The 25,784-nt window shown below is 43.0% G+C and overlaps 1 protein-coding gene across 2 annotated transcripts; it reads left to right on the top strand.

The window, feature by feature from the left end:
* The first annotated feature begins 4,268 nt into the window (after window positions 1-4,268).
* TMEM100 (transmembrane protein 100) lies at window positions 4,269-11,508 on the top strand. Of its 2 annotated transcripts, XR_012676680.1 has the most exons (3): window positions 4,269-4,302; window positions 7,283-7,467; window positions 10,262-11,508. XR_012676680.1 is itself a non-coding variant. In XM_075169605.1 (2 exons), exon 2 carries the CDS (start codon window positions 10,324-10,326, stop codon window positions 10,726-10,728), a length of 405 nt encoding a protein of 134 aa, XP_075025706.1. In that variant the 5' UTR covers window positions 7,350-7,467; window positions 10,262-10,323; the 3' UTR covers window positions 10,729-11,177. The 2 variants fall into 2 exon arrangements, 1 of the variants encoding a protein (XP_075025706.1); XM_075169605.1 differs by lacking the exon at window positions 4,269-4,302 and having other exon boundaries at window positions 7,350-7,467; window positions 10,262-11,177.
* The last annotated feature ends 14,276 nt before the right edge of the window (window positions 11,509-25,784 follow it).

Raw genomic sequence — 25,784 nt, forward strand, 5'->3', positions numbered from 1 at the left:
CTGCAGAGCCATGGGAAGAGATCATTCCTATCCTGACTTAAATCTCAGCTGAATCTGCTGGATCCTACTGCAATAGTCTCTAACAAAAAGCACTGTTATGGTGAAATTACATTGTGGTTTAACCCCAGCCGGCGACTGTGCCCCACACTACCTCTCACTCACTCCCCCCTGGTGGGATGGGAGAGAGAATCGGAAGAGTAAAAGTGAGAAAACTCGTGGGTTGAGATAAAGATGGTTTAATAGGTAAAGCAAAAGCTGCACACACAAGCAACACAGAACAAGGAATTCACTCTCTATTCCCATCGGCAGGCAGGTGTTCAGCCATCTCCAGGAAAGCAGGGCTCCATCACGCGTAACGGTTACTTGGGAAGACAAACACCATCACTCCAAACGTCCCTCCCTTCCTTCTTCTGCCCCCAGCTTTACGTGCTGAGCATGACGTCATGTGGTGTGGGGTATCCCCTTGGTGAGTTGGGGTCAGCTGTCCCAGCTGTGTCCCCTCCCAACTCCTTGTGCACCCCCAGCCTGCTCGCTGGTGGGGTGGGGTGAGGAGCAGAAGAGGCCTTGACTCTCTGTAAGCCCTGCTCAGCAGTAACTAAAACATTCCTGTGTTATCAACACTGTTTTCAGCACAAATCCAAAACATAGCCCCATACTAGCTACTATAAAGAAAATTAACTCTATCCCAGCCAAACCCAGCACATTGGCTAAAGATTCAGAGGTTCTGTAACCGACTTGTGCAAGATTCAGGATTTGGCTTCTCCGGGTGTGGCACGTCCCCCTGTTAATTAAAAGCACATGTCCACATAAGGAATGCAGCTTTTCAGATGTGAACTTCATGTAATTATGAAAGCAGTAGGAGATAAGAATAATTGTTTTCAATTCCAGATGTCCTGTCTTCTTCAGCACTGCAGGAAGATTAAGTGAAAGTCGAGTAGGGCAATAACAAAGTTATTCAAATGCACAGCAGGATAACTGATGTTAACCAAAGTACTGGTAGGATATAATGGAGTTCAAAGAAAATTCCTTTCCATATTCCTAGTCACCAAAGAGGTTTCTCACTATCGTTATAAGCACATCCATTTCATGAGCCTGATTACACGCAGAGTGGGTGGTTTGCATAGCTATCAGCCAACAGGGCTGAACTCCCTTGTGCTGTAAAATGTTTTAATGAGAGGGGAGCTACAGCATTTTATGTGAAATGATTTTGTTCTCTGGTTTAACTGGCTTTGTTAAGGACTCCATTCCCCATCAGAAAACACATACACTGCATGACATGATAAGGACAATTTACAACATATTAAACATGCTGAAAGAGTGCTTTCTAAAAGTTCCAGTAAATGTAATCAACTGGTGTGTTGTGTCCATGTGTGGGCTTAGGGATGAAATAAAGGAAAATTCAGTGGAGGGTTAGGAAAAAGGCAAGAAAAACTAATTGAATAGGGAGCCCACAATGGTTGTACTTTGCCAGATTAATGAGTCACTGTTTGCTGTGCTGTTAAGGCCCAGGAGACTGTTAGAAATTCAAAGGAACCATGAAGTATTGCAAGTGTGTCTTAGTAGGCAGAGCAACAGCATTGCTCAATTTAGGAGTAAAATTCTGTTCTCTCAATAGGCTGCATGAGTTCCAGAATCACACAGGCTTCTTGCTTATTGTCCCAGCCGCTGGGGCTGCACCTCTTCTGAAGCAGCTGTGTTAAGACCACAGAGAGGAGATTTTGTCATTTAGAGCAGGTCCTAAAGGGGAACTATGCAGCATCTAAGCATGGCAGTCCAAAATTGTGAACCTGTAACGCCTCACTGCAGCTGTTGCTCAGTCCTGAAGTTTCCTTAGCTATTTGCACTGAATTTCTACAGGTGCCAAACGTGCTGGTTTGGGTATGTTTGGTGCTTCTTTCCTTCTATCCTTGGAGAGTCATGCTCAGAACACAGCAGGACCTTAAAAGGCAGAGGTAGTCAGTCACCCCTTTTTTAAAAGGCCAGAGGGGTGGTGCCCAAGTTGTATTTGACGGTTATGTGCCTGAGAGCTACGAACCCACCCTTCTAGGGGAGAGCCCACTAATCTCTCAACACTGGAGGGAGACGTCATTCCCATCACTTTCCATCGCAGCTTTTCTGCTTCACAAAAAGGAGTTACAACTGCACTCGGTCTAGAAGACAGCGTGACTTTCTAGCCTATTATTAGGGCATTTATTTGTACAGAAACATCTGAATTCTAAGCCCAGCCTCAAGGCTTTTTTGTGTGTTCTTCAGATTAGTTCCTCAAAAATCAGTATTGGGAGTTATTTTATGTAATACTTTCAGTATTTTATGTAATACTTTCAGTAATAAACTTGGCATGGAAAAGTAAGAATGTACTAGTGAAACTGTTGATGGTGTAAGCATGGGAGGGAGGTCCTCTATCAACATAGGAGGACCAAATACTACACTGGAAGGACTAGAGAGGAATTGATGTAACAGGAATGGGGTGAAATTTAGGTCATGCACATATGTGCTAACAGCAAGAATTTCTCATATAAAGTGATTAATGGAACTGATACTGGGGAAAAAAACAGATATACTGAGCAATCAGAGGATAATTATGAAGTGTTATAATTATGAAGTGTTAGTATTTCTGGTAAAGATAGAAAAATACTTGCACTTCCATGCAGAATGCTGGTAAGGCCACATCTGAAAAAATGATGATCGAAAATAAGACTGAGAAAGTCTGATTTCTACCTCTTAGGACATTAGAGGGTTAATTGCCAAAAGAAAGAAGATCTATTTCAGCCAAAGGCTTGTTTATCTATGTATAATTGCCTATGAATACATGCAGCTAGAAACAAGATTGAGGTTCTTGGATATCAGCAGAATAAGGCTCATAGTCTTCCAACAGGACGAGTAGGAAACCCAGTTGGTTTGAGGTGGAACTCGGCAAGTTTAATAAAGATACTACCTGGCATGGCTGCCTGTATGAGGGAGGACTGGACTTAATGGCCCAAGAGATCCTCTGTAACGACAGTTCTCCTCAGATCTGGTTTGCTTGTCATTTCTGCTGAAATGCTGATGTATTTGGAGGGAACACTAGCAAATTGGGAAAAAATGCCAGTTTCTTGTATAAAGCTGTGGAGCTCTTCCAGAACCCCCTGGCTGATTCGGCTGGAGGAGATGAACCCTTGGCAGGATCTCCATCACTAGGGAGTTTTTAATGATACACAGGGTGAAATCCTGGCCCCTGTGAAGTTGATGGAAGTTTTGCTATTAATTTCTGTAAAGCCAGGATTTCACCCTGGAAAGGGAGTCAAAAGTACATGCATGCTTTCAGAGACAGAGTGGCTGATTAAATACATCTGGTGCACTGCTCTTTTATCAATCATTGATAAAATAGTGCCTTTTAAATATAAACTTTGGGTAAGCTTAACCGCAAAATTCAAACATGTCCTTTTGCAAGCCTTAAAAGCAAAATTTGTCTGCTTTTTGTCTGAAAAGAACAGAAATCATGGTAAAAAATAACACATACCCATACCCATCCACTCCAAACTCCTCTAGTATTTGATGTTCCACTGAAATGAGTGATTGAAGCATAGAAAAGCCCGTTAAAATATTTCTAGATGATACATAAAACTTTATCCTCTAAGGATGTAATCCAAAACTATGTTCCTCCTCATTTAATTCCTGAGCAGTTAAACACCAGCTAGGAGTTCATCTGGATTTCAACGTGGACTGTGCTTTCGCAGGACCACCCAGCACCGCCACTTCTGACATCCCAGAAGGCCTCAGGACAGGCAGCGAGCCCTCCGTCCGCAGGCGCTCGAATCACCATGTGTTGACATCGATGGGGCCGGACACCCCGCATGGTGGTGTGCAGGAGGGCAGAGAGGGCTGGAAAGGCCCCGGGTTTAACCTGACACGGCCAGGGTGTGATGCAGAGCCTCACCACGGTGCGTGACCTGGCGAAGCAGGAGACACGCATGTCCCCAGCGTGCGCATCTCTGAAATGGGCGTGTGAACCGTGCAGCGCCAGCACCGCCGGCCCGGACAAGCAAAAGCGCAGAGGGCAGGGCAGCCTCCCTGCTTGCCCTGCTCAGCCTGGCCTCTCAAGGACAGCCTTCCCCCCGGCCGCCCTCCCAAACCAGAGCGGGACCTTCCCCGGTGCGTGCCGCCCCGCCCGCGGCAGCTCCCGCCGCTGAATTTGCTCCGGTCCCTTAATTGTTTCGCTCTCACCAAGAACTTTGTTTACAGTCCCTTGTGCAGCGAGCTGCATCCCCCTCTTATGCTTGCTCCGGGCTAGTGTCCGCCGCAGTCCCGTCCGGCAGTCGGGAGGTAAGGCACGGCTCGGCTCGGCTCGGCTCGGCTCGGCTCGGCTCGGCACGGCGTGGTGTGGCATGCCATGCCATGCCATGCCATGCCATGCCATGTCATGCCATGCCATGCCATGGCACGGCACGGCACACTATACTATACCATAGCGTGGTCTGCCACGGCTCGGTTTGGCTCGGGATGGCATGGCACACCATACCATACCATACCATAGCATGGTCTGGCACGGCTCAGCTCAGCACGGCACGGCTCGGCTCGGCTCGCAGCCGCTGGAGCCGCACGCCCGGCGCCCGCAGCTCGGCGCGGCGGCCGCGCCCCCGCCGGCTCTCAGTGCCCGCGGGGCCCCGGCCCCGCTGCTGCCGCAGCAGCGCCCGGAGCCCGGCTCCCCGCGCCGGCGGGGCGGGCTGGGGTTGCTCGGGCCCGCCAGGGAGCCTCTCCGCTCCGGCCGGCGGGTCCTGAGGCGGCTCCGCGCACCGCTCCCTCCGGTGTGGCACAGGGCTTTTCCCAGGGGATGAAGTACCGCAATTAAAACCTTCGGAGTCCTCGCAGCCGGAGGCGCTCCTTGCCTTGCAGGTCGCCCTGTGCCCCGCGGAGCTGTGCCTTTTCGTTACTGCCGGGCTGTGTAGCAGCAAGCGTGCGTAAAGCTTTCCTTGCTTGTTCGCGTCTCTCCTCTCTTGCATAGGTGTTCGGGGATAGGCGTGACACACAGTGGTTTACCCTAGGTGTGTGTGGCGTTTTACAGACGGGTTTTGCAATTTGCAGATAACAAGGTTTGTTTGTGGAGGTGTTTGCTTGGCTCCCATCCTCCCCTCCAACTACGTCTGAAAAACGAAAAAGGTGTGAGAGCTTGCATCTGGTAATTGTATTACCTAGAAATTTGGTGGTGGAAACTTATCGGCATCTCGAGGCTTAGACAGTTGGCATAGGTGTAATGTGTTCTTCTCCCACCCTTGTAGTTCAGGGCCTGATCCTGGAGTCTTGTAAGTACAAATTCTACTTCTGTATTTCCAGGAGTGTTCACATGGGGAAGAGCTGTGGGATTGTGTTGAGGATTACTGTAGTCTGTTGAATTCCAAATGAACTCTGGCTCTCCTTCAGTACAGAAGGACTCCTTATGCTGTTTTCCGTAGTCACTTCAATGCAAAACCCAGTGTGAAACATGGGCATTACGATTTATTGGAATTTTACATAAGCAAAAAGCGATGTATGAAATATTATGCAAGATATAGAGAATCAGGTCCAGAGCCTGAAGGCAGAAAACTGAAATGTATCCCACTGGTTCTGAGTAAAATGCAAAAAAAGGGAAAAGGATTGTAGTGGCTGAGAAGTACCAGCTCTTTGCACTTGCAGGGATATACTCAGCATGTGGGAAACCTCCTGAGAGAGCACCACACTGAAATGATTCAGAGTTAAAATATTGGAAGCTTAATGTATAGATTTCATGTGTTTCTGCTTTTCAGCTTTGTGGTGAGAGAGATGAGGAGGAGGGCAGTAATCCTGTCTGTAAAATGTTGCTCTGTCAGTCAGTTTTTTTGATAAAGACATTGCTTTTAAAAAGTTGCTTAAACTGTATGTAGTCAAGGGCAAATACAAATAAATTACTGACAGAGCAATTAATCTTTTCGAAGAATGATGCTAGCACAGTGGCTTAGGGGGCACAATTGCACTGGGAAGAACTTTTCAAACAAATATAACCATTCTTGTAATATGAGTGGAAGTGGACTGCAAGGCAGTTTCAGAGGTCTGCTTTTGGTTTAATGTAATCTAGATTATTTATCTGAAGTGTGTGTGGGGGTTTCTGCATTTCCCTCCAAACTTTTCAAAAAGTCAAACTAATCACTAGGTAGTGTGCACAAGAATATAGTCAAGGAGATAAGCAAAGAGACTTCCTTATTATTAGCTAACTTCAATAATCGGCTAAATATACTTTAGCTGTGTCACAGGCTTATTCCAAGGATCATGTAGAGAAGAACAGCAGCGGTTTGTGCCTGTAAATGTTTGTGTTTGTGAAATGTTAGCATGGTCTAAATAATTTAAGAAGAGAAAAAGCCCTTAAAGTTTATCATTAAACGAACTTATTCTCACGAGTGTATTCTCATCCCCACTTAGGAGCTCCTGCTTCAGTGTCGGAATGATCTTCCATAATCATACACATATAGAAAGGGAATGTTGAATAAGATTAGCAACATAAATCTCTGCTGCTTTGCAAGTTTTACCCAGCTGCTTGGTGATTTCACAGCTGTTTCTGCAGTTAATAACAATTTCCACCACTCTGCTTTTTGTGGAGTTGTCACACTGCTCTGCTGCAGATTCTGCCTTGTCCCTATTTGAATTATGAATCTTGTTTTAAAAAGTTAAATAACAAATAAAGAATAGTAAATATAATGGAATCATATTTATTACAGTGAGTTCTTGGACTTGGTTAGTTTGCCTTTTTTTTTTTGAGAGGAGTTTTTGGATTATATTACTTAGGTTTTTGTTATAGCAGAATAGATTTTAAAGGTTTTTTTAGTGGAAAGCATGTTGTCACAGTCAGTTTACAGCTAGGAAAACCAAGCCACAGGGAGTTGAATATATTTGCTCAAAGAAACTGGAGTCATAGAAGAGACAAAACCCCAAGTGTTCTGAGTCGTGATTTGGTTCTTTGATTCACATAGGTGAAGTGAGCAATAGAAACAAAATTAAATGAGATTTTTAACTACAGAAATTCATGTGCATTTTCCTGCCTAGCTCTTTCTGGGGGACTTGCCTGGGTTGTGACACTCATCATGGAGACGTCACATCATCAAAGGAAAATGTTACATAGGGCCAGAAATGGGTGGCTGCTGCCAAGAAAAGAGTCAGAAACCATTAGGAGAGCCAGAGGGAGAACATCTCCTGCTTCATTTAGGTTAGGAGCAGGGGTCAGCATACAGCGGGAGCTTTTCCATGCAGGAGTTTTGTTCTTAAGAAGCTGATAAATATCCAACAACTTTTCTTGTAGGAAACTTCCATGCTAGAATATTGTCACCTCCAATTCATCATTCAGCAACATCTGACACTTCAAAGCCTGAAGCGGCTCTTACTGCTGCATGACTCTGCCTTGAATTGACATACGAGACATCTTAAGCAGTCTTCCTCTGCTTACTGAGCCAAGGGATTTGTTACGATGGATTTCTCATGGACCTGGTAGGTGTGCATGCTGATGGATTTCATGTCTTTTCAGTAAATCTCAACTTACACTTATTAGTGGGTAAAACATTCCTCTCCCCTTTATCCAGTGTTAGCCACAGATTGCCACACATTCTTCTTCCAAGTCAAAGTAGCTCCTTAAGAAAGTACTTCTAGTATGATTAGTGAGAGGATGCTGGTGTTGCCGGGTATCTTTGCCTAAATTTCTTACCCTGAAACTTGAACCAAGTCACCTGTTGGCGTAAGTCAGAAGTGACTTTGCTGGCAATGAGGATCTAGTGCCCTGTTTTCTAGGGCTGAATACCTTTACTCAGACTTCAAATAAGTTCTGTTGTTTATTTAACTTATGTTATTTCAATAGAGGTTTGTTTATTTGTTTTATATGAATGCCTGTCTGCTTACATCCTATTACAGGCAAGAACTGTGCTCCTCAGAAGTCAACAAGTATTTTGCCATTGACTTGATTTTGGTAGTTTAGGAGATTTTTTTTAAAATCATGTTCGTTTTGACTGTATAAATATATCTTCTTTCTTCATAAATCTCTGTACAAGGCGTCTAAGAGATTTAATGCTCATTGGAGATGTATCTGAAGCAGAGGGACAAGGACTCTAGAGACAGGAGTAAATATACTTTCATTGAATGTTAAAGTTTTTCAGAATAATCGTGTTTATTCTGAGCCCAATCCAAAGCTTTTTCAAGTTATTGGGAAGTTTCCCTATTTCTGTGACTGTTAGAAAGAGTATTTGCACTTTTGAGTAGTTATTACAATGTATTTGGAACTAAGGGACCTTTTATATGGAAAATGTTTTTTTTTCCCCTCCTTCAAATTTAATAATAAAATATTGAACAAATTGAATTTGGCTAATGGTAAGATCAAAAAAAGGTGACATTTGGGGACCACATTCTCCCCTTGTCCTGAACTTCTGTAACGTTTTATGGATAAGTAATGCAGCAACGTAATGGCACCAGTGTGAGTCTCATTATTGAAAATGTAGAACTTGGATTCAGATCCATGTGGGGACAGATCGATGGTGCTCTAGAGCAGCCCTGTGGCTTTCCTGGGCTCTTTCACCTGATATAAAAGGTACTTAATCATGTGTTAGAATTCAAAAGACAAAGCAACAGAACCTAGGAGAACCTAGGATATCTAAGGTGTCAGGTGTTGTTTTGTCTGATAAGCACTGATCAGATCCCCTGCCTGCCCTTGGAGATACCAAGTACCTTCACAGAAACACACAGAATCACGGAATGGTTGTGGTTGGAAGGGACCTCTGAAGGTCACCTGGTCCACTCCCTGTCCCACTCAAGCAGGTCCACCTAAAGAAGTCTGCCCAGGACTGTCCAGATGGCTTTTGAATATTTCCAAGGATGGAGATTCCAAAGCTTCCCTGGGCAACCTATTCCAGTGCTTGGTCACCCTCACAGTAAAAAAGTGTTTCCTGATGTTCAAACAGAACCTCCTGTGTTTCAGTTTGTGCCAATTGGCTCTTCTGTTGTCAGTGTGTGTGCTCAGCGTGTGCTCAGTTGTGTTGTGCTCAATGTTGTCATTAGGGAGGGAAAGGCTACTCTGTCTTGTAGCTGCTGAGCCCCTTGCAGGATTGAGCCCTGAAGATAGCTGTGTACAGCAAGACAACAATATTGAACTGAGCACTCTTCCTTAGAGCAGTAGAACAAAAGCTTTGTCAAACCAGATCTGAACTTTCCTTCTCTCATTAGGGTTCAAGGAAACTCAGATACAAACTCTCTGACTAGATACAGAGTATAGCCCATTTGTGTGTGTGTTTAAAAATAGTGAAATCCTCTTTCTCGCAAAATACACAGTCCATTACATGAGGTACTGAGATACAAAACCAAGGGCTCTCCACAATGGACGAATATATCTTAGCAACAAGGGTGGGAGTGGTGGGAAAGGAAAAGGAGAATACAAGTATCTGGCAATTAACTTCCTAGTCACAGATGTGAAGGTGATAAAAGTGATAAAAGCATTACTGCATTGCCAACGCTCTTCCTTGTTCTCTGAGCTGCATACCATGTTGCTCATAGGAGCAAAAGCTACACAGCCCGTACCGGAGAGTGGTGGAGGAGTCCTGTGACCTACTCCCAGCAGGAAAACCCAGTGGTTTCCCTGTGTCCCAGTCTCTGTTGTATGTGGTGGGGTGCACTGAGCGCACCGCCTGGCCCAAGGCAGCACAGCCGTGGTAGCCTCAGCATTGTCGGAGGCTCACCGCAGGCTCCAGGGTGGCCCCACTTGCCTTGAGAAAGGGTTCACTGCTCAGTCCTGTTTTTTGCTGTGGCAGTTCTTGCCCATGTTATTGTGATGAGCATTGGAGCAAATCTGGGTAATGTGTGTGTATGGGAGTATATATAAAGAAACTGTGAGAAAAACTGTGTGAGCAAGAGTAGAATTTTTAACCAAAACAGCCTATGAACTTCGCCTCCTTGTCAGAAGATATAATGCAATTGAAATCTAAATTGCATCCAGAAATACTGACTTTAGGATGTAACTTAAAGTGGGATTTGGCCCACAACACTTTCAGGTTGGTGTCTGTCTTAGCCTGTGACTCTGTTCTTTCTAGCACTTATGCACATGCTACCATAACAATTGATTCAGATCCACCACAATTGATTCAGATCCACCACAATCAGTAGAGTTACAATTAAGCTTGTGCATAAATCCTTGTGGGGTCAGAGTGTCTGCTTGTTTGCGATCCCAAGTGGCATACTTCTGTGTCACCCATTTGTCACATAACGGTAATGCTTCTTTGTTGAACTCATGCTCTTCTTTCCACAGTGCAATGCGTGTTCAGCAGAGCCTGCTCTAGCCTAAGAATTGACTAAGTCAAGACCATCAAGATGACAAACGAACCTATTAAAGAGATCCTGGGCACTCCAAAGCATCCTGATTCTGTAGCCACAGAGAAGAGTAATAACAATGACTGTGTGATAACCACCATCCCTCTTGTCAGTGAATGCCAGCTGACTGCAGCAACAGGGGGAGCAGAACTCTCCTGTTACCGCTGTACCATTCCCTTCGGTGTGGTCATCCTCATAGCCGGCATTGTGGTTACTGCTGTGGCATACAGCTTCAATTCCCATGGATCTATCATCTCAGTGTTTGGATTAGTCCTCTTGTCATCAGGACTTCTTTTGCTGGCATCTAGTGCAGTGTGCTGGAAAATCAGGCAGCAAAACAAGAAAGCAAAGAGGCGGGAGAGCCAGACAGCGCTTGTGGCAAATCAGCGAACCTTGTTTGGTTAAAGACAACAAAGAGAAGGCTGGACAGAAGACAGAACCCTTGTAAGTCAACTTGACTATTTATCAATGGGAGAGAGTGCAGGTTTTAATTTAACTTTGGAAATGAACTGAAATGAAAATAGGTTGGATTAAGAAAGACTCTTAAAAACTCTGCAAGTGCTCTTAATATTTTTCTTACTGCAGACTTGGTAGTGATTCTTTCCAGGACGGAAGAAAAAACACTTTTCCTTCACAGAAAACAGTGTCATCATAACTGCAATCATCATAACTGCGTTCTCCAACATGCTGATCATGTTGGAAAGGGAACTTGTGAGAACTAAGAAAATAATTTGAACTGACTTGAAATGCCAGAGATCTCCTTAAAATACACACTGTGACATTTGACCAAGGGAGAGGTCATAGCATTTGAAGTGACTACAAGCTTATGGCCAGATTGTCTGTGACTTAAATTGTATCTCAAAAAAAAAAAAAGGCAATAACAAACAAACAAACAAACTGCAGACTGCTCAATAAGCTGATTCTTATATTTTATGTAACTTTCCCCTCCCAATATCTGTGGTACTTCCCCCCTTTTTTAAACCAACTAATATTAATTTTGTTTTACTATTGAATAGAAATAGGTAGAAATGTGTAATTATATTGTCTAACCTAAATAACGAGGTATGATTATAGCTTAAAACATGAGACTTTTTTTGTAAATTAAAGTGGTCAGGTTTAGCACTTTTGATTATTTTGCTATAAAATTAAAAAGTAAATTTCATTAAAATAATATTCAGTGCTGCTAGACCTTTAGAAAATCTTTTTTTATTGCTGTCAAGATAGCTTGTATCTTCAACTTTGACTGCTTTATTGACCCCTTCTATTTTTGTAGAAAAACACCTGTGACAATTACTGTCAACCTACGTACTGCTGATCTCTTCCAAAAATCTCTATAGACTATGGATTTTGGTTTGATAGCCCATTCCTCTTGCAGCTTGATTAACAACTCAGTTATTGAAAAATCGTAACAGTCAGTTCTGCAGACCTTTACTGGCATAGTCAGTTTTAGACACAACTATGAATAATTACTTGGGGAAGCAAAGTCATCTGTGTAGTAAGTGTTTGCTGAATGAGCTCTGGGATTACGAATCTTTACGAAAAGCAGGTCTCAGGTGCCCCCTGTGCGTGTCTGAGATGTTTGATTCTGTAACTCTTGTGTTCCAGAGGTCTTCCAACTTTTCTCAGATAATGAATAATTGAGGGGCTGGTCCCAAATTGAAGCAAAACAGAACATTTCTTCATCTATATCATGAAGGACAAGTAGTGCTGAGCCAAGTCACAGACTTCCCCCCCAGGGTGTATGAGGGTGTCAGAAGGCAGAGGGGCTGCACAGAGTCCTCTTTCTTTTTTTTCTCTTTTTTTTTTTTCCTCCTTACTTTCTCCAGACTCAAAAGGGCTGGATGCGATTTTTGCTTTCCACCACTACAGCGAGCAAGGCCTGTGCTAGCGTGCCTCCTCTTTGCCCTCTGGAGCCTCTGGCATCCACAACGGCTGTGGCGATGCCGCTGCGGAGCACACCTGCCGAACAGGTGCCGCAGGGGATAACCTTCTGCAGGTCATCCTGGAGCCATACGCTTCTCCTGCTGAAATCACCCCGGCATTCTGGCTTAGGTGCCGCCTTTTCCTCTGCCCTCCATGGTTTAAGCTTGTTACATCCATAACTTATCCCTGGATTTGCAAAGTGCAGTTCGTGTTTTAAATAGAGCAAGCTATATGTATGGGAGGGGATGTTTGGAGTCAGTATTTGCGTTGCCACACTCCGTGGTTACCAGACGCTATAATAAAATCACTTGCATCAGAGGAAAGCTGACAACACATTTTAGCACTTCCATAGCCCTAACTTAATCACGGCAGGAAGCTTTCCTGCTGCTAGGAGAACATGTTGCGTCACCAGAACATCTGACACCGGTGTCTAATGTCAATCACTTTGCTTAAGGTCATTAAAAATATTAGGGTGTCCCCTTACGATGTACAGGTTTTGCATGAGTGACAATTCATGGGAAATGCATAGCATGATAAATAATGGAACAGGTGGACTAAAGTGGTGTCTTTCCTGTTTAAAATGAGAAAAGTGATTGACATTAGCAAAGCTGGATAAGCTAAATAGGGCTGTTTATTTTTTTTTCCCCTGGGAACACTATAGTTTTTCTGACTCCTCCTTCCCTCTCCCCATTTCTTTTTCCTCAGTGGAATTTTGCGGGCTGCCGAGGAGAGAATTGCAGGGGCTGTAGAGATGCAGTGATTGCCACTACACGTGTATAGCAGCTCAGCCCCATGATTGCCAGGCTGAGCCCAGAGCAGAAGCAGCCTGTTGCCCTCTTCAGAAGTCTTTCCCATACATGGGTCCTCCCTTCGCCATTGCTGTGATACAGGCGAGCTTGCGTGCAGCATGTGGAAGGAAAGTAGCAGTCCAAGGTGAGACTCTGCTCCAAATCAAAAGAAAAGGCCAAACGCAGTGGAACGGAGGCAATGGGTTTTTGGGAGCAGTTTTTTCAGGAAGCGTAAATAAGAGTGAGTAAGAGTCGCTCTGCTACTACTAGAGGAGATTTCCTTTCCCTTACCTCTACTCTCTTTTGTATTTGCCTTGCATATCCAAGGACACAGCAGCGTGCCTGCACCACCCTCCGCCTTGCTAATTGTGGGGCATCTAGGCATTAAGCAGCATGTAAGCAGTGATAGACATCATTGCAATGACCCTAGGCATGATCCCCTGGCATAGCAAAGCTTCAGATACAACATGGTGTCCCGCAAAACCCGCTAACTGACAGGTTGAGAGGCCTCTAGGTAATACGGGGTTGCCATAGCACACACTGCTGAGCTCAGTAGCATCGGCGGTATCCTAGTGAGACAAGGTACACGCACAAGCATCTTCATATCAAGCAGTGGGTGAAAGTCTGCGCAGGAATTCACTTTTGTTTGTCCTTTATTCAGAGACGCAAAATAGTAAATTTATGGGAAAGAATCCCAGCACCTGGTCCTGGTGTCCTGCAGGAGCAAGGCAGAGGTTGTGAACAGTTTAGTCAGAGACCTCATGCTGTTGAAAATGTTTTCACGCATTTCATCACTAAATTGCCACATGGCCTTAGAAACTGGCACTCCACCATGATTTGTGTGCATTGATTTTGGGACAATCTGAAGTAGTAGTAGCATCTTTTCTGAATGGCCAATGATGACATCCAACACAAGTCTCACAGTCTATGTTTTTTCTTCCTGCAAATCTACATATTACAGACATTTTCATTACTATCCTCTCTCTCCCTGCACCCCTTGTCCTGGTTCCAACACAGGAACAATACATTCTTTTTAGCCCTTAAAAAACTATCATTCTGGGAGAGGTGCTACGTGAGTACAGCGTGGCAGGCTTAGCACCTTCATTTTTCCAGAAACTGGTGATATTGTTAGATCTGAAATGTTTTTTACAAGGGCACATTTACAATGCTTTTACAAGGGTCAATCTCCTCAAACTGGTCAGCTATAAAGAGCAGAATTTCTGCTTCAGCTTTTGAACCCCATGACCCAATCTGGATTGATTTGGGCTTTCATGCCTGGATGCTGGGTCATGCAACCCACCAAGTCTTTGATACAAAGCCGGTTGGAACTCCACAGTTGCTGTTTGGTGTTTCTCATGAGAACCTGAGAGGCAAAAGTCAGCCTGGAGGATGCAACCCTGTGCAGATCACAATGACTTTCCAGTGCAGAAACACCTTCCCTTCTGGTGTGAAAAGGCTTTGAATGTGACAAATGGTATTTCGGTTCTGGGAGAGGTTGGGTGGGAGCTGATGCAAATTTTATTGTCACAATTGCTTGTCTCTCCCTTCCTGAAAGCTCTGGCAGCATTGCGCAAGCAAAATTGCCCTCACAAGGATAGAAAATTATCTAATAGGGGAATTGCGCTGGTGCACCGGGCAAATGTTACGGGGATCTTAAATAATAATTTCAAAACCTAAGCACAGGAAATTGTGTCTGTAACTACACCCTGTATTGCTATTGTACACAAAGCCAGTTATAGCCTGGGACAGTATTTTAAAATAATAATCAGTTTGGTATGACAATGCTTATTATTTGTTCAAGTCAAAACGCCCAATTTACGATTCCCCAGTCACTTAACATGTCATGTTTTGTACGTGACTCTGGTTCTAATACCATAATTTGCCAGGTTTAAAAAAAAAAAGAAAAAGAGAGAGAGAAAGGTTAGTTTCGTGGACCTGTGTCAAGAATTAAGTTTCTCTGCCTTGGACACGTGGGAGAGCTCCTGTTACCAAACAACAAATGTACAATATTACTGCAGCTCTACAAAATAGGAACTAGGCTCAGAGTATGGAATGAAGAAAGGCCTGAGAGTCTCATCAGGATCCAGAAGGGTCAGGCCAGGAACAAGCCCTCTGGAATATCCCATATTCTTGCCTCAGCTTTGCTTATCCAAAGTCAAAGTCCAGGGCTACCGCTCCTTTAATATCTGAGATGGAGGTTGTTGCAGGTTTCACCTAATTTGGTTTTACAATGGGCTCCATAATAAGAAGAGCAGATTGGCAGCCATCATTTTGCATATGTATTTCAATACCTCTGATGCCTTTAGATTGTAGGATGTTTTAGCTATATCAGTATAAATCTTTGTCAATTACAAAGGGCTTTTATATGTAAAATTACATAAACATATCAAGAATTGCACTGCATGATGTGAAAAATGATATAAATCCTGGCAAAACTCTATGTGTAGACTAAATCTTACAGGCTAAACCATATGGGAGAACAATGGTCTTAAACTGCAGAATCAACTTGAATTTTTGGCTTTTATTCAGGTTGTTGATGTCACTATTAACATGACAGAGGACCTAATCCTTCCTTTTGTGAGCAGCCAGTTGGAGTCCTATTGTCCTAACTCATGCATCCAAAAATTTGCATTTGTGGCAAACATGGCATTTTTGAAAAACACTTTTTTTGGATTGATTGCTTTCACTTCTTAACTCTTCTGTGCTTTCTAGAGTAAGAGAAAAAAAGTTTAAAAACAGAGAGGAAAAGAGGAAAGAAAGAGAAGAACACACAACAGCAAATGTTGGACACTGCATAAAATCATGAAGGGATAGCAGACCTTTGCACAAGTGCCTTGTTGAAAGACAGAGACTTTGAAAAATATGTAAGTCTTGTTTCTGATGCATCCTTGGCTGTATCCTCAGTTTCATTCTTATAAAATGCCTGAAGTCCCCAGGTTAACATCAGTCTTAGATTTCACATCATATTTCTTCTCCTTTTCTGTTTCCCAGGAACCAGTTAGCTCAGTAAAAGGCAGAAGTTTAATTTCTTACCATCTTTTGCAATCTGACTGAAATTAAAATGGCCATTTGGCATTTGCAGAGGCAGTGCCCCTGTGGTTTTGTAAGTTATAAGGCATTCAGCCACAGTCCACTCTTGAAGAGGTAGGCACTATTTAGAGGTAAAGTTTTCTGTATTGCAGCACGAGATGTCAGTGAATAATCTATTTAAAAAAAAAAGTAAATAACACCAGAGCAGCCCTTCACCACCTCTTCTCAGCCACATTCCCTTTCAATCTGAAGGCCCAAGTTTGTGAATAGAGTTAACAGCTTTCCTGGAAAACTGGCCCATGACATTATTTCCTTGTGAACTCCATCCACCTGTCATGTTAGGGCTTGGTGCGACGCCAGCACTGGCAGGAAATAATAGGCAGCAGGATGCTGGTGTGTGTCGATGGCCCTGACCCTCCCATTCCTGAACATGAATAAGCTTCGAGCTCACAAGGCGTCACAGCAGCACGGCTTCTGGACCCACAGAAACGCATGGGTGGGATGCACAGCCACTAAAATAACATCCAGCCGGCCGAGCCGCAGCAACAGAGCTGCATGGGAAGAGATGGTGTCACATTCTCGCTGCCTGCTGCTCTTTGTTCTTTCGCCTGTGCTCTCGCTGTGCTGTGGATAGTACAATGGCTGCTTAACAAAGAAAAAAAAGTACAAAGTACGCCTGTATGTGAATTAGCTGAGATTCCCCAAAAGAACACAAAAGCTTCATTGAACAACTTTCACCACTTCTCGAGGGAAATGTACTGGTGAGGGAACATAAGCTATCAGCTTGAAATGGTTTGCAGCTAGCTTTCTCCTGATACTGCACCGTTGTCCCTGGGAAAAGTAGTTCAATTTGGTATTTAGCAGGACAAACTCTTGGGAGATTAAATGGTGAGTTAGGGGAGTACAAATCATCCCTTGAATGAGACTTGGGTTCAGTTTGTGACATGGTGCAAACTGAAGTGTGCGTTCTGCAAGACAACCCCAGCAGCCCCTTGTCCATCTGGGTAGTTGGCATCCCCAAATCCTTCGCAGACATTGAGCAGAGTGCAGAGAGGAGGATAGGAAGACTTCTTATTCCCACTTTCCCCTCTGCCAGACCATATGTGACAAAATCTGTTTAGGTTCTCATATGGCAATTCTTCTTTGAGATACTCAGAGTATTAATATTAGTACTCTTGTTCCTCATCTCAAAGCTGTAGGAGATAGCTGTGCTCTCCTGAAGGACATCTCACTTTTAAACCCAAAGTCACTGGTCCATTTTTTAATATCTTGAGCTGTTCTGTATTGGTTAAAAAAAAAAAAAAAAAGAGAGAGAAAAGATCATACATATACACACACACATATGTTTCTTTGACTACACATACAAGCAAATAGCCTGAGATATGTATACTTCTAATGCTTGCAGCATAAAAATGCACTCCCCCAAAGGAAGCTTCTTCCCAGGACTGATGGCTGAGAGCCAGAATAATTGCTGGAAGGGCCGGGCATGTTGGGGCTGCAGCTGAAATGAAAGTTTGTTTGTAAGCCAGTGCTCACCACCTCCCCACTCCCTTTGCAGTCTGATAGTTAAGAAATGTCTGATCCCATAAGCTAGCTCTGGCTTCTTGTGGTGAGATGTCTTCTCCTCTGAATCTGAATAAAGCCATGATCATTTTTCCTCATCTTCCATGTAATGGAAGAGCTGAAATCCCACTGTACTTCACTGTAACTCAAGAGCTCCTCAGTTAAGAGTGCTGGGGTCCGATACACAGTCCATGTGAATAGGCTTAGTCCCCTGGAATGATGGGGTATGTTATGTATGACCATCTGTGTTACCACTTCTGTTTTGTTTTTAGCTAGATAGAGACAAAGAAAATTTCATTCCTTGCCTACCAACTGATGGTGCTTCAAAGAATGACCTCTGCTATCACACAAGCAAAGGGCTTTTCAGCCATCACTCTGGCGTGTAAAATAAATTTGTAAAGAAACATCCTGATCTCTTAGCCATTTCCCTATAAATAGTTTTCATAAGAAAGTCCAATGACTGGATCAACTGTTGCCTTATCTGGAACAAAACTGGTACAGCTTAAGTTTAATGAAATCCAGGCTCGAAGCAAACCATCCTGTCACCCCTTACGCTTTTTGCCCAAAGGCAAAACTGCTGAAGTGAATAATGTCATTCCTGTGCAAAGATCAGAAAGATGGTCAAATTATTGCTAAGGTTTCAGCTCTTGCAAGATGAGTGATTAAGTGTAATAGGACCAACACCTTCATTTGCCTTTTGAAATTAAAAAAAAAAAAACCAACAACCTAGAAAACAAGCTTTTCTTCTCTTCCCTTGGCAAAATATTTCAGTTCCTCCATCGCAGCAGTTGGGACATGACAGGCATCATCGCTTCAGTTGCCACCAGGTCCAAGTATTGTGAAAAATGTAAACCATCAGTGTGGGGCACAGCGTTCACATCACGTTCACTGACATGCTCAAGTTCGGCCCCACTGACAGCAGCTTTTCTGAGCAGCTACTTCTTCCTCACTGTAGCCCGGGCTGCTTGATCATGCCAGGCAGGACTAGACGGACTTGTCTGCAGACACAGAAAAGTGCAGTTGGACTGTAAAGTGACCAGAAGTGAAAACATCAAGCCTGGAGCTCAGGACTAGAGAGAATCCATGTGCACGTGTGTTTTGCTCATACTAATGTTAAAGCAGAGGTGAGTACTCCAGGGAAGGACTGAAGCACATTGGCAACCAGCTTGGAAAGGCTTTCACTGTTGCTGCTCATGCTGTACCAGTTCCCTGGCTAGATAAAGGGCTTTGTTTTGCTTTGTATAAAGCAGATGACAGTCAGGAGATCTGGGCTCCACACAGAGTGTTGCCGGACACCATGGAGCATCTGATGAATCACAGTGTGTTGTTGCTACCGCACTTCTGGCGGTGGCTTTGTGGGACTTCAGGGGAACTGGTCGTTAGGTCATTTCCCATGGGCCACCAACCGGGGACTCGATCAGATGGTATCAACTTTCATTCTAGTCTTTGGTCAAAATGGTCAATAAAAAACGTTCCCCTGGTGATGGTAAAACCACTTGTGCTTCTGTTGAAGAATTACTACTCAATCGCCTTTGTAATACAACAAGCTCTTTCCAGTCAGAGCTACAAAATTTAGAACTGGCACCAGAACCGGCCATTACTGAACAACACAACTGCACAGACATTCCCCTACCCAGCAAGTCGTGTTCTACAGCTGCCCTGGATCTCAGCACTTTTCCAAAACTTCGCTGTGTTTTTACAGGACTCAGATCTCTTAATCCATTAACTTTATGTGTATCTTGTTAGCTTCACACTGAGGTAGAGAGTGACCAGCAAGTACAACCGATGGCTGTGCATGGCAGAGCAGGGTGCTAAGGGGAAACTGGGGGGAACTGGGACATGCATGGTCCTGTTTCCCATTGCATGGATGAGCAACTGCTGCCTGCCACTGCTGAGCCAACCTTTGGGTATGGGTCCTGCAGTTCTGATCATCTCCTGTCTCCAGTAAGGACTTAGTCCAGAGTCACGGTGACATCGCTGTGCCAGACCAGCACCTTGTACCGAGTCCCCCCCAAACCACAGCGCTGCAGAGAGCTGCTGGCAGAGCTGCCTGCACGAAGCTGTTTGCGCAGCACTAAGGTCCTCTTAGAGCCACACAGGGACACAAATTTTGGATATTTTTGAGCGCCATCTACTGGAGTTTTATCTGTTTTCTAATTGTTTGCACACTAAGTGTACTGCTTATATATTCATACATGTATAATACTCTGTGTTAAGAGGTATGAAGAATTTCAAATTGAGGAGAAGAATGAGAAAGTAAGACTTCAGCACCGCAGCATCCCTACAGTGTCACAACAAGCACTTCGCCATGCTCCCATGTTTTCATGGTTCTGATATTCTTTAATTTCCTAGGGTGAAAGATTTCCAAATGCTAGAGTTACAGCTGGTCAGGAACTCCCAAGTGAATAGTCTTCCATTGGAAAATGATGGTCTGATTAACTCAAAACATTTCATAGAAATGTAACAATTTGTTGCCTATTCATTTTTACAGGAAATCGTAATCATTGTATTAACACGTTTAATTTTCAACTGCATTGTTTGTAAAAAATCAAAAAGAGAAAGGTGACATGAAACATTTTCATCCTGCTGAAATGAAATGTTATACATATGTATGAAAGCTCTATACCTAAATCCATGTATAGGTCAACTCCAGAGACTGAGATTTGTATCCCGATTTGGGAAAGTAATAAGATGAGAACAATCCTGGAATTTTTCTGAAATTCCAGACTGCAAAGAGCTCCAATCCCTGAATTTTTATTTCTCTATTCTGTGTTGTTTTGAGAGAAAATAACCTGACTTGGGAAATTCTCCGTTTCTGTCTGTGCACACACTGCTGATACCTTGCTAAACACTAATTCTGCCGACGTACTCAGTTCAGCAAAGCAGACTGTTGGCAGTTTCAGTTTCCTGTAGCAGAGGCAAACCTTTTGTACTTTTTCCCTTTGAGCAATTTTCTTTTTCCCAGTGTTAGAAGTGTGCGAGGTCTTTCCAGCTGGAAAATGCACGTTGCAGGCAGCGAGGCCAAGTCTACAAAGAGAAAGGAGTCTCGGTACGAGTTACGACACCGACATCTGGCATATACATTTGACGTCTCTGTCGCCTCCTTTGCTGGACAATGCTCTTGTCCCCAGAGTGAAGTCTTTGTTAAACGCTGGAACTCTGCAAATGTGACTGGCATCAGCCCTGCAGAGTACTTTGAGAGAGTTCTCATTTGCACAGATCTGTCATTTGAAAGAAGTAAAATCTTCTCCTCAGATCTTCCTAGCATCATGCCCTGAACATCAGGTATTTGGGAAGCCAGCCCCTGTTGCAGAAAGCTATAGTCTGAACACAGGACAGCAGACATCAAGTTGGGCTGAAGAACAGTTTGGAGCAAATGAGGCAGAGAAATGTTTGCCAGAGAAGTAGTAGTCACAGCTTGCTCTCCACATAACTGTTGCAAAAAATGGCCAGTTTTTACCAGGAGTTAGAGGGCTGTTGTTCAGACTCGGGCTCTGGTAGCTCCTGATGTTGGCACACCATCTGTGGGGGACGACTGCTATTTCCTTCAGCCACTCATTTTAGCTGCTTTGGGATGGGCTAGCTATGCAGAGGGATCATTTAATCCCAGGGACAAGTCTGAGAAGGAACCATGTGAAGGATACCCTGCGAAGACACTCTTCACTTTCTTTCCAGCTTAAAAGTGGTAGTAGGAGGGTTGTTCTGCGGGTATGATGGTGCTTGGGGATTTATATTTAATTTCTAGATCTGCCCCTGGAGTGAGGCCCTTCCAGTCTTTGTGGTGTGTATGGAACACACCACAGATGGTGCTTTTTGAGTTGCCTTGCTGGTGAGACTGCAAGTTCCCTGGAGCAGGGCTGTCCCTGCCCGTGTAGGTGCGTAGGGCACAGCGCAGCAGCGAGCAGCCGTCTCCAGTGGTCCAACGCCCGTGCAGCTCCAGCAGACCAGCAAGGTGTTCAGGAGGCCAGTCGCTCGAAAGCCCCTGGAGAACAAGTATTACAGGCAGGAGAGGAGAAGAAATCCTCATTTCCAGCAGAGAGAGATGCTGTGTGCCGGTTGTTGATAGGGGTGAGGTGGGCAGAGCCGTTCTGCATCCCCTGTACATCACAGGCTGAAGGAGCAACAGTGTAAATTGTATTAAATGGTCTGATTGGATTTTTTTTTTCCAGCAAAATTTAAATCCACCTAGAAACAAAGTTTTCCCTTGGGCTAGCGCAGCAGTTCAGCTGAACATAAAAGATGCTATTGAAGCAATTTTTGGCATGGAAGAGATTAAGTACCGTGAAGTCAGAACTAAAAGCTTGCAGTTCAGCAACACGCATAGCATGAAATTACATTCCTGAACATGTGAATTATATCATGGTCAGAACTCATGGCCATCTGACAACTGCCTTGGGAAGTTTTATATTAAAGTCCTGTCAAGCATTACAAGGGTCCTAAAGTGACGATGGAATGACTGATTAGAGAGGGGCCTGTAGCATAGCTGGCAGCTGCTCATGAATGGCCTTGAACTGCAGAGAAATGCTCCAGGCTCCTAATGGAGAACGTATTCTAAAACATTAGCTCATTTTAGAGGATTTTTAAGTTTGTCTGTAAATGAACATGTACATCCACAAAGTGGCCTCCTTCCGTGTGATCAATGAGCATACCTAGATGCTAGAAAGGGAGAAAATAAAAAGCTGTGTTGTTTTTTGAATGGAGACCTTGGTAGTGGGTCCAAGAAGAGAACTCAGCTCCTGTCTCCATCTTCTCTAAATTTACTTTCTTGCAGAGAATAGAAAGAAAAGTCTTTACTTTTTAATAGGATCTTTTTAAATACTGGCATGTTTCCATCCTCTTATTATATTATATGAAGCATATATTATTATATTATATATTACATTATATGAAGCATAAATAGGCAACTTCCTCATGCATGGGCTGCGTTTATGTAACTCAGTCTTATCATATGATGTTGGAACATTTTGCTGGTGTTTGCCAAATATAAGCTTGTGGCTCAAGTTTCTGGATATATTTAAAAATTTCCAGGGTGGGCTCATTAGCTACACTTCCCATTAGACACTTCTTCCTAACTGATGAAATTATTCTGATTTGATTTTCTCAAAGTTATTTTTTCAGACATTACTTGTTTTGGTGTTTGTTTGTTTTTAACATCTGTTCAATTAAACAACATATTATCCTCCTGCATATAAACAATCATCCTGTTATGCCTTACTCTTTTCTTCACTAAAGTAGGTGATCTGAAAATATTAATTCTCCAAGTTTAGAAACGTGCCCTGAGCAACACATCTATAAAAATATACAATATTAAAAAAGTACAGCGCTTGCTTTATTCTGAATTCACCAGATTATATCTTTGTCTCCCTGGTGATCATAACACGACTTTCAGATTTCCATAAAACCAAGATTGTACCCACAGTTGTCTCTCTGTTGACAACTACTTTTTCATTATAAAAGGAGTTTCATCTTCATGACAGTTTTATGGAACTGAGGAAAGAAATTTATACCATTCTCTAAATCAAAATAGAAAACCATTTCTGTCAACCAAATTTGAGGAACTTTTTAGTAACAGATGCCTCTGGCAGAGTCACCTGGACCGAGGTCCAGAATCCGTTAGCGGACCATTCCACGCTTTCTGTGGGTTTTATCCAAAGTGAGTAAAGAAAGAAGGTTCATTTGCAACAAGCATGAAACTGCACTAGAATGCGTTAAACCAATTCAACGGCAGGGAATTCAAGTTTCAGGGTTTTTTTCTCATAGTGAAAGTCATTTGGTTTGGGGCCATCAATTAAGCAATCCAAAAATCCAGCAGAGCCACAGTCTAATTACAATCTAATCACATTGCAGTGAAACTACAAAATAATCACAGTTGTCATTGCTACACAAAAGGTTGCTGTTAGCTGTCAATCTTTCTATCACCAACAGGAAAGTCAACTTCCACACTGTTTACAAGCCTCGCTTAGGGAACCTTGGGCCTAAATCCTAAACAAACTTCCTCTGTAATAATTGCTAACATAATAACACAACACGGAGACTTTGTCACTAGAAGTCCATTATTCTTTAAATTGCCATATCACAAAGCCAGCTCACTCCTCTTCAACACTCATTTTGTTTGTTCAGATGCCAGAGGTTCTTGGTAGCATCACAATGAGCTGAGAAAGCAGCCTTTCCAAAAACTAGTATTATTTGAATGCATCCAAAGAATAGAATTAAACTCAATATCAAATCCCCCTATTCCCTGGTCTACGTATTTTATTTGGAAACCATTGAATACATCTGTTCAGATAAAAGTCACTGTGAGGACTGCACTTTGGGTTGACTTTCTGCTATTGTTGCTAATTCAGCAAAGAATACAGAGATGCTTAAGGTTAAACTAGGGTGCTAATGCTCTGCTGAACCAAGCCTAAGCTAATGCGTGTAACTCCCGAATCAAACACTGTTCAACTTCTTGTACCTCTGCCCTTCAGTGATAGCTCAACTGGTCAAGCAGAAAGGTGGAATGAGCATCTTTCAAACCACAGATCATGATTCGTACAATGAAGTTGCACAACTCATGGTCACTATGATGTATTTTTCCCATAGGCCAGGGAAGGAATTTGCATACAATGAGAATATTTTTTCTAAGTTAAAACAAAACAGTCTTATTTCATGTGTTTCAAGGAAGGTTTGGAGGATAGCCACATACATTTTGAAATCCCTGAACCAGAAATAAGCCATTAAAACAGATTTTGCAAGATGTGGTTTTTGTACAATAAAGGGAGCGAATGGATCTCTTATTCATTTTGGATCCTAAGAGTAATATTTCATTACTTTCTTTCCAAAACAAAAGTAGAACAAATTTGATTGCTTTAAGTTCCTTATTCAGGAACATTCTAATAACATCACACCTCACACTTTGGCTTCTGGATAGCTTTTCCCTGAGCTCTTGACAGCAGGATTCTAACTTTTGCTGAGTTAACAGCATGTTCTCCAGAGTAATGATTCTGGAGGCAATAAGGAAACTGTAAAACGGAGCCTGGATACAAGATACAACATGCTTGAGACCTCAGACAGACTGCTGTATATTTTGCATGGTCAGTCTTAGATTTCATGTTTAAGACTAAGGAAGCAACACTCGGAATGCCCATTGTGCCCATTGTAGAGCTCCTTCTACATTTCTCCATGAAACAAATCCCTTGGGCTTTTATATACATGCCTGTGTGTGAATGCGTATGGGTATGGGTATGTGTACATGTGTGTATATATATATAAAACCCAACCTTTAATGTTCTCCCTTCAAAAATGATATAATCTTTAAAAGTACTTCTGTAATCAGAAGCATCACTTTCTTTGCACTTTAAAGCTAGCAATTGATTAACTGAATTATTTACAGCTGCCAGTGATCTTAATTGGTTTCTAATGAACCAGAATGCATTATAAATGTAATTGCAAGTCAGCCTGAACTCTCAGTAACCTGAAGGCTCTTACCGATCTCAGTAGGATATGCAGGTTTGTAAGATTGTGGTTTCTTTTTTTTTTTTTTTTTTTTTGTCTGAAAGAGCTGCTTCTGTAGTTGTTTAGTATACTGAAAAAAATATGGGTTTAATTACAAATTAAGATGGTAAGCCACTAAAACAAAGGTGGCTTCCGTGCATGGCTTGGTGTCTGCATCAAGTTTGCATGTTAATAGATCTGGAAGAGTGCCACTGAGTATCTTATTGCCTGGCCTAAACAATTATCATTTTTGGTGGTATTTATTGAGCCTCTTGGTGCACTTTGAGATTGATTTCTAGTTCCATTATCTGCTGAAGCATAAGAAAGCTGATTAGAAAATCTATTTTCCCTACAATGTGATGTTTTCTTTTATGAAGATAAGCATACAGTTAGCTTTGATGCTAAGTAAGTTTTCCTATGGGATCCCTTAGTTGCACAGCAGGATTTAGTTTTGCTGTTTGAGTATCAGAATGCCCAAATTCTTCTGGCTTTCACAGGGAATTGGTACCTCTAATGCATTGTGCTCTGAGCTGATGAAGCCAATATGAAACTTCTAAAATCTCCAAATTATTCTGTATCTTTAAAGTGTTCTGGCAGGATTACATCCTCCACAGCAGTATACCTATACGTGGGAAAGAGAAATGTAACCAATTCCCCTGCTGACCTTTATCTTATTGTGTCTAT

The sequence above is a fragment of the Calonectris borealis genome, chromosome 20 (assembly GCF_964195595.1).
Source record: "Calonectris borealis chromosome 20, bCalBor7.hap1.2, whole genome shotgun sequence".
NCBI classification, from domain to species: Eukaryota; Metazoa; Chordata; class Aves; order Procellariiformes; family Procellariidae; genus Calonectris; species Calonectris borealis.

Coding starts and splice junctions, on each gene's coding strand:
- TMEM100 (XM_075169605.1), top strand. CDS start 10,324: ATGACAAACGAACCTATTAAAGAGATCCTGGGCACTCCAAAGCATCCT.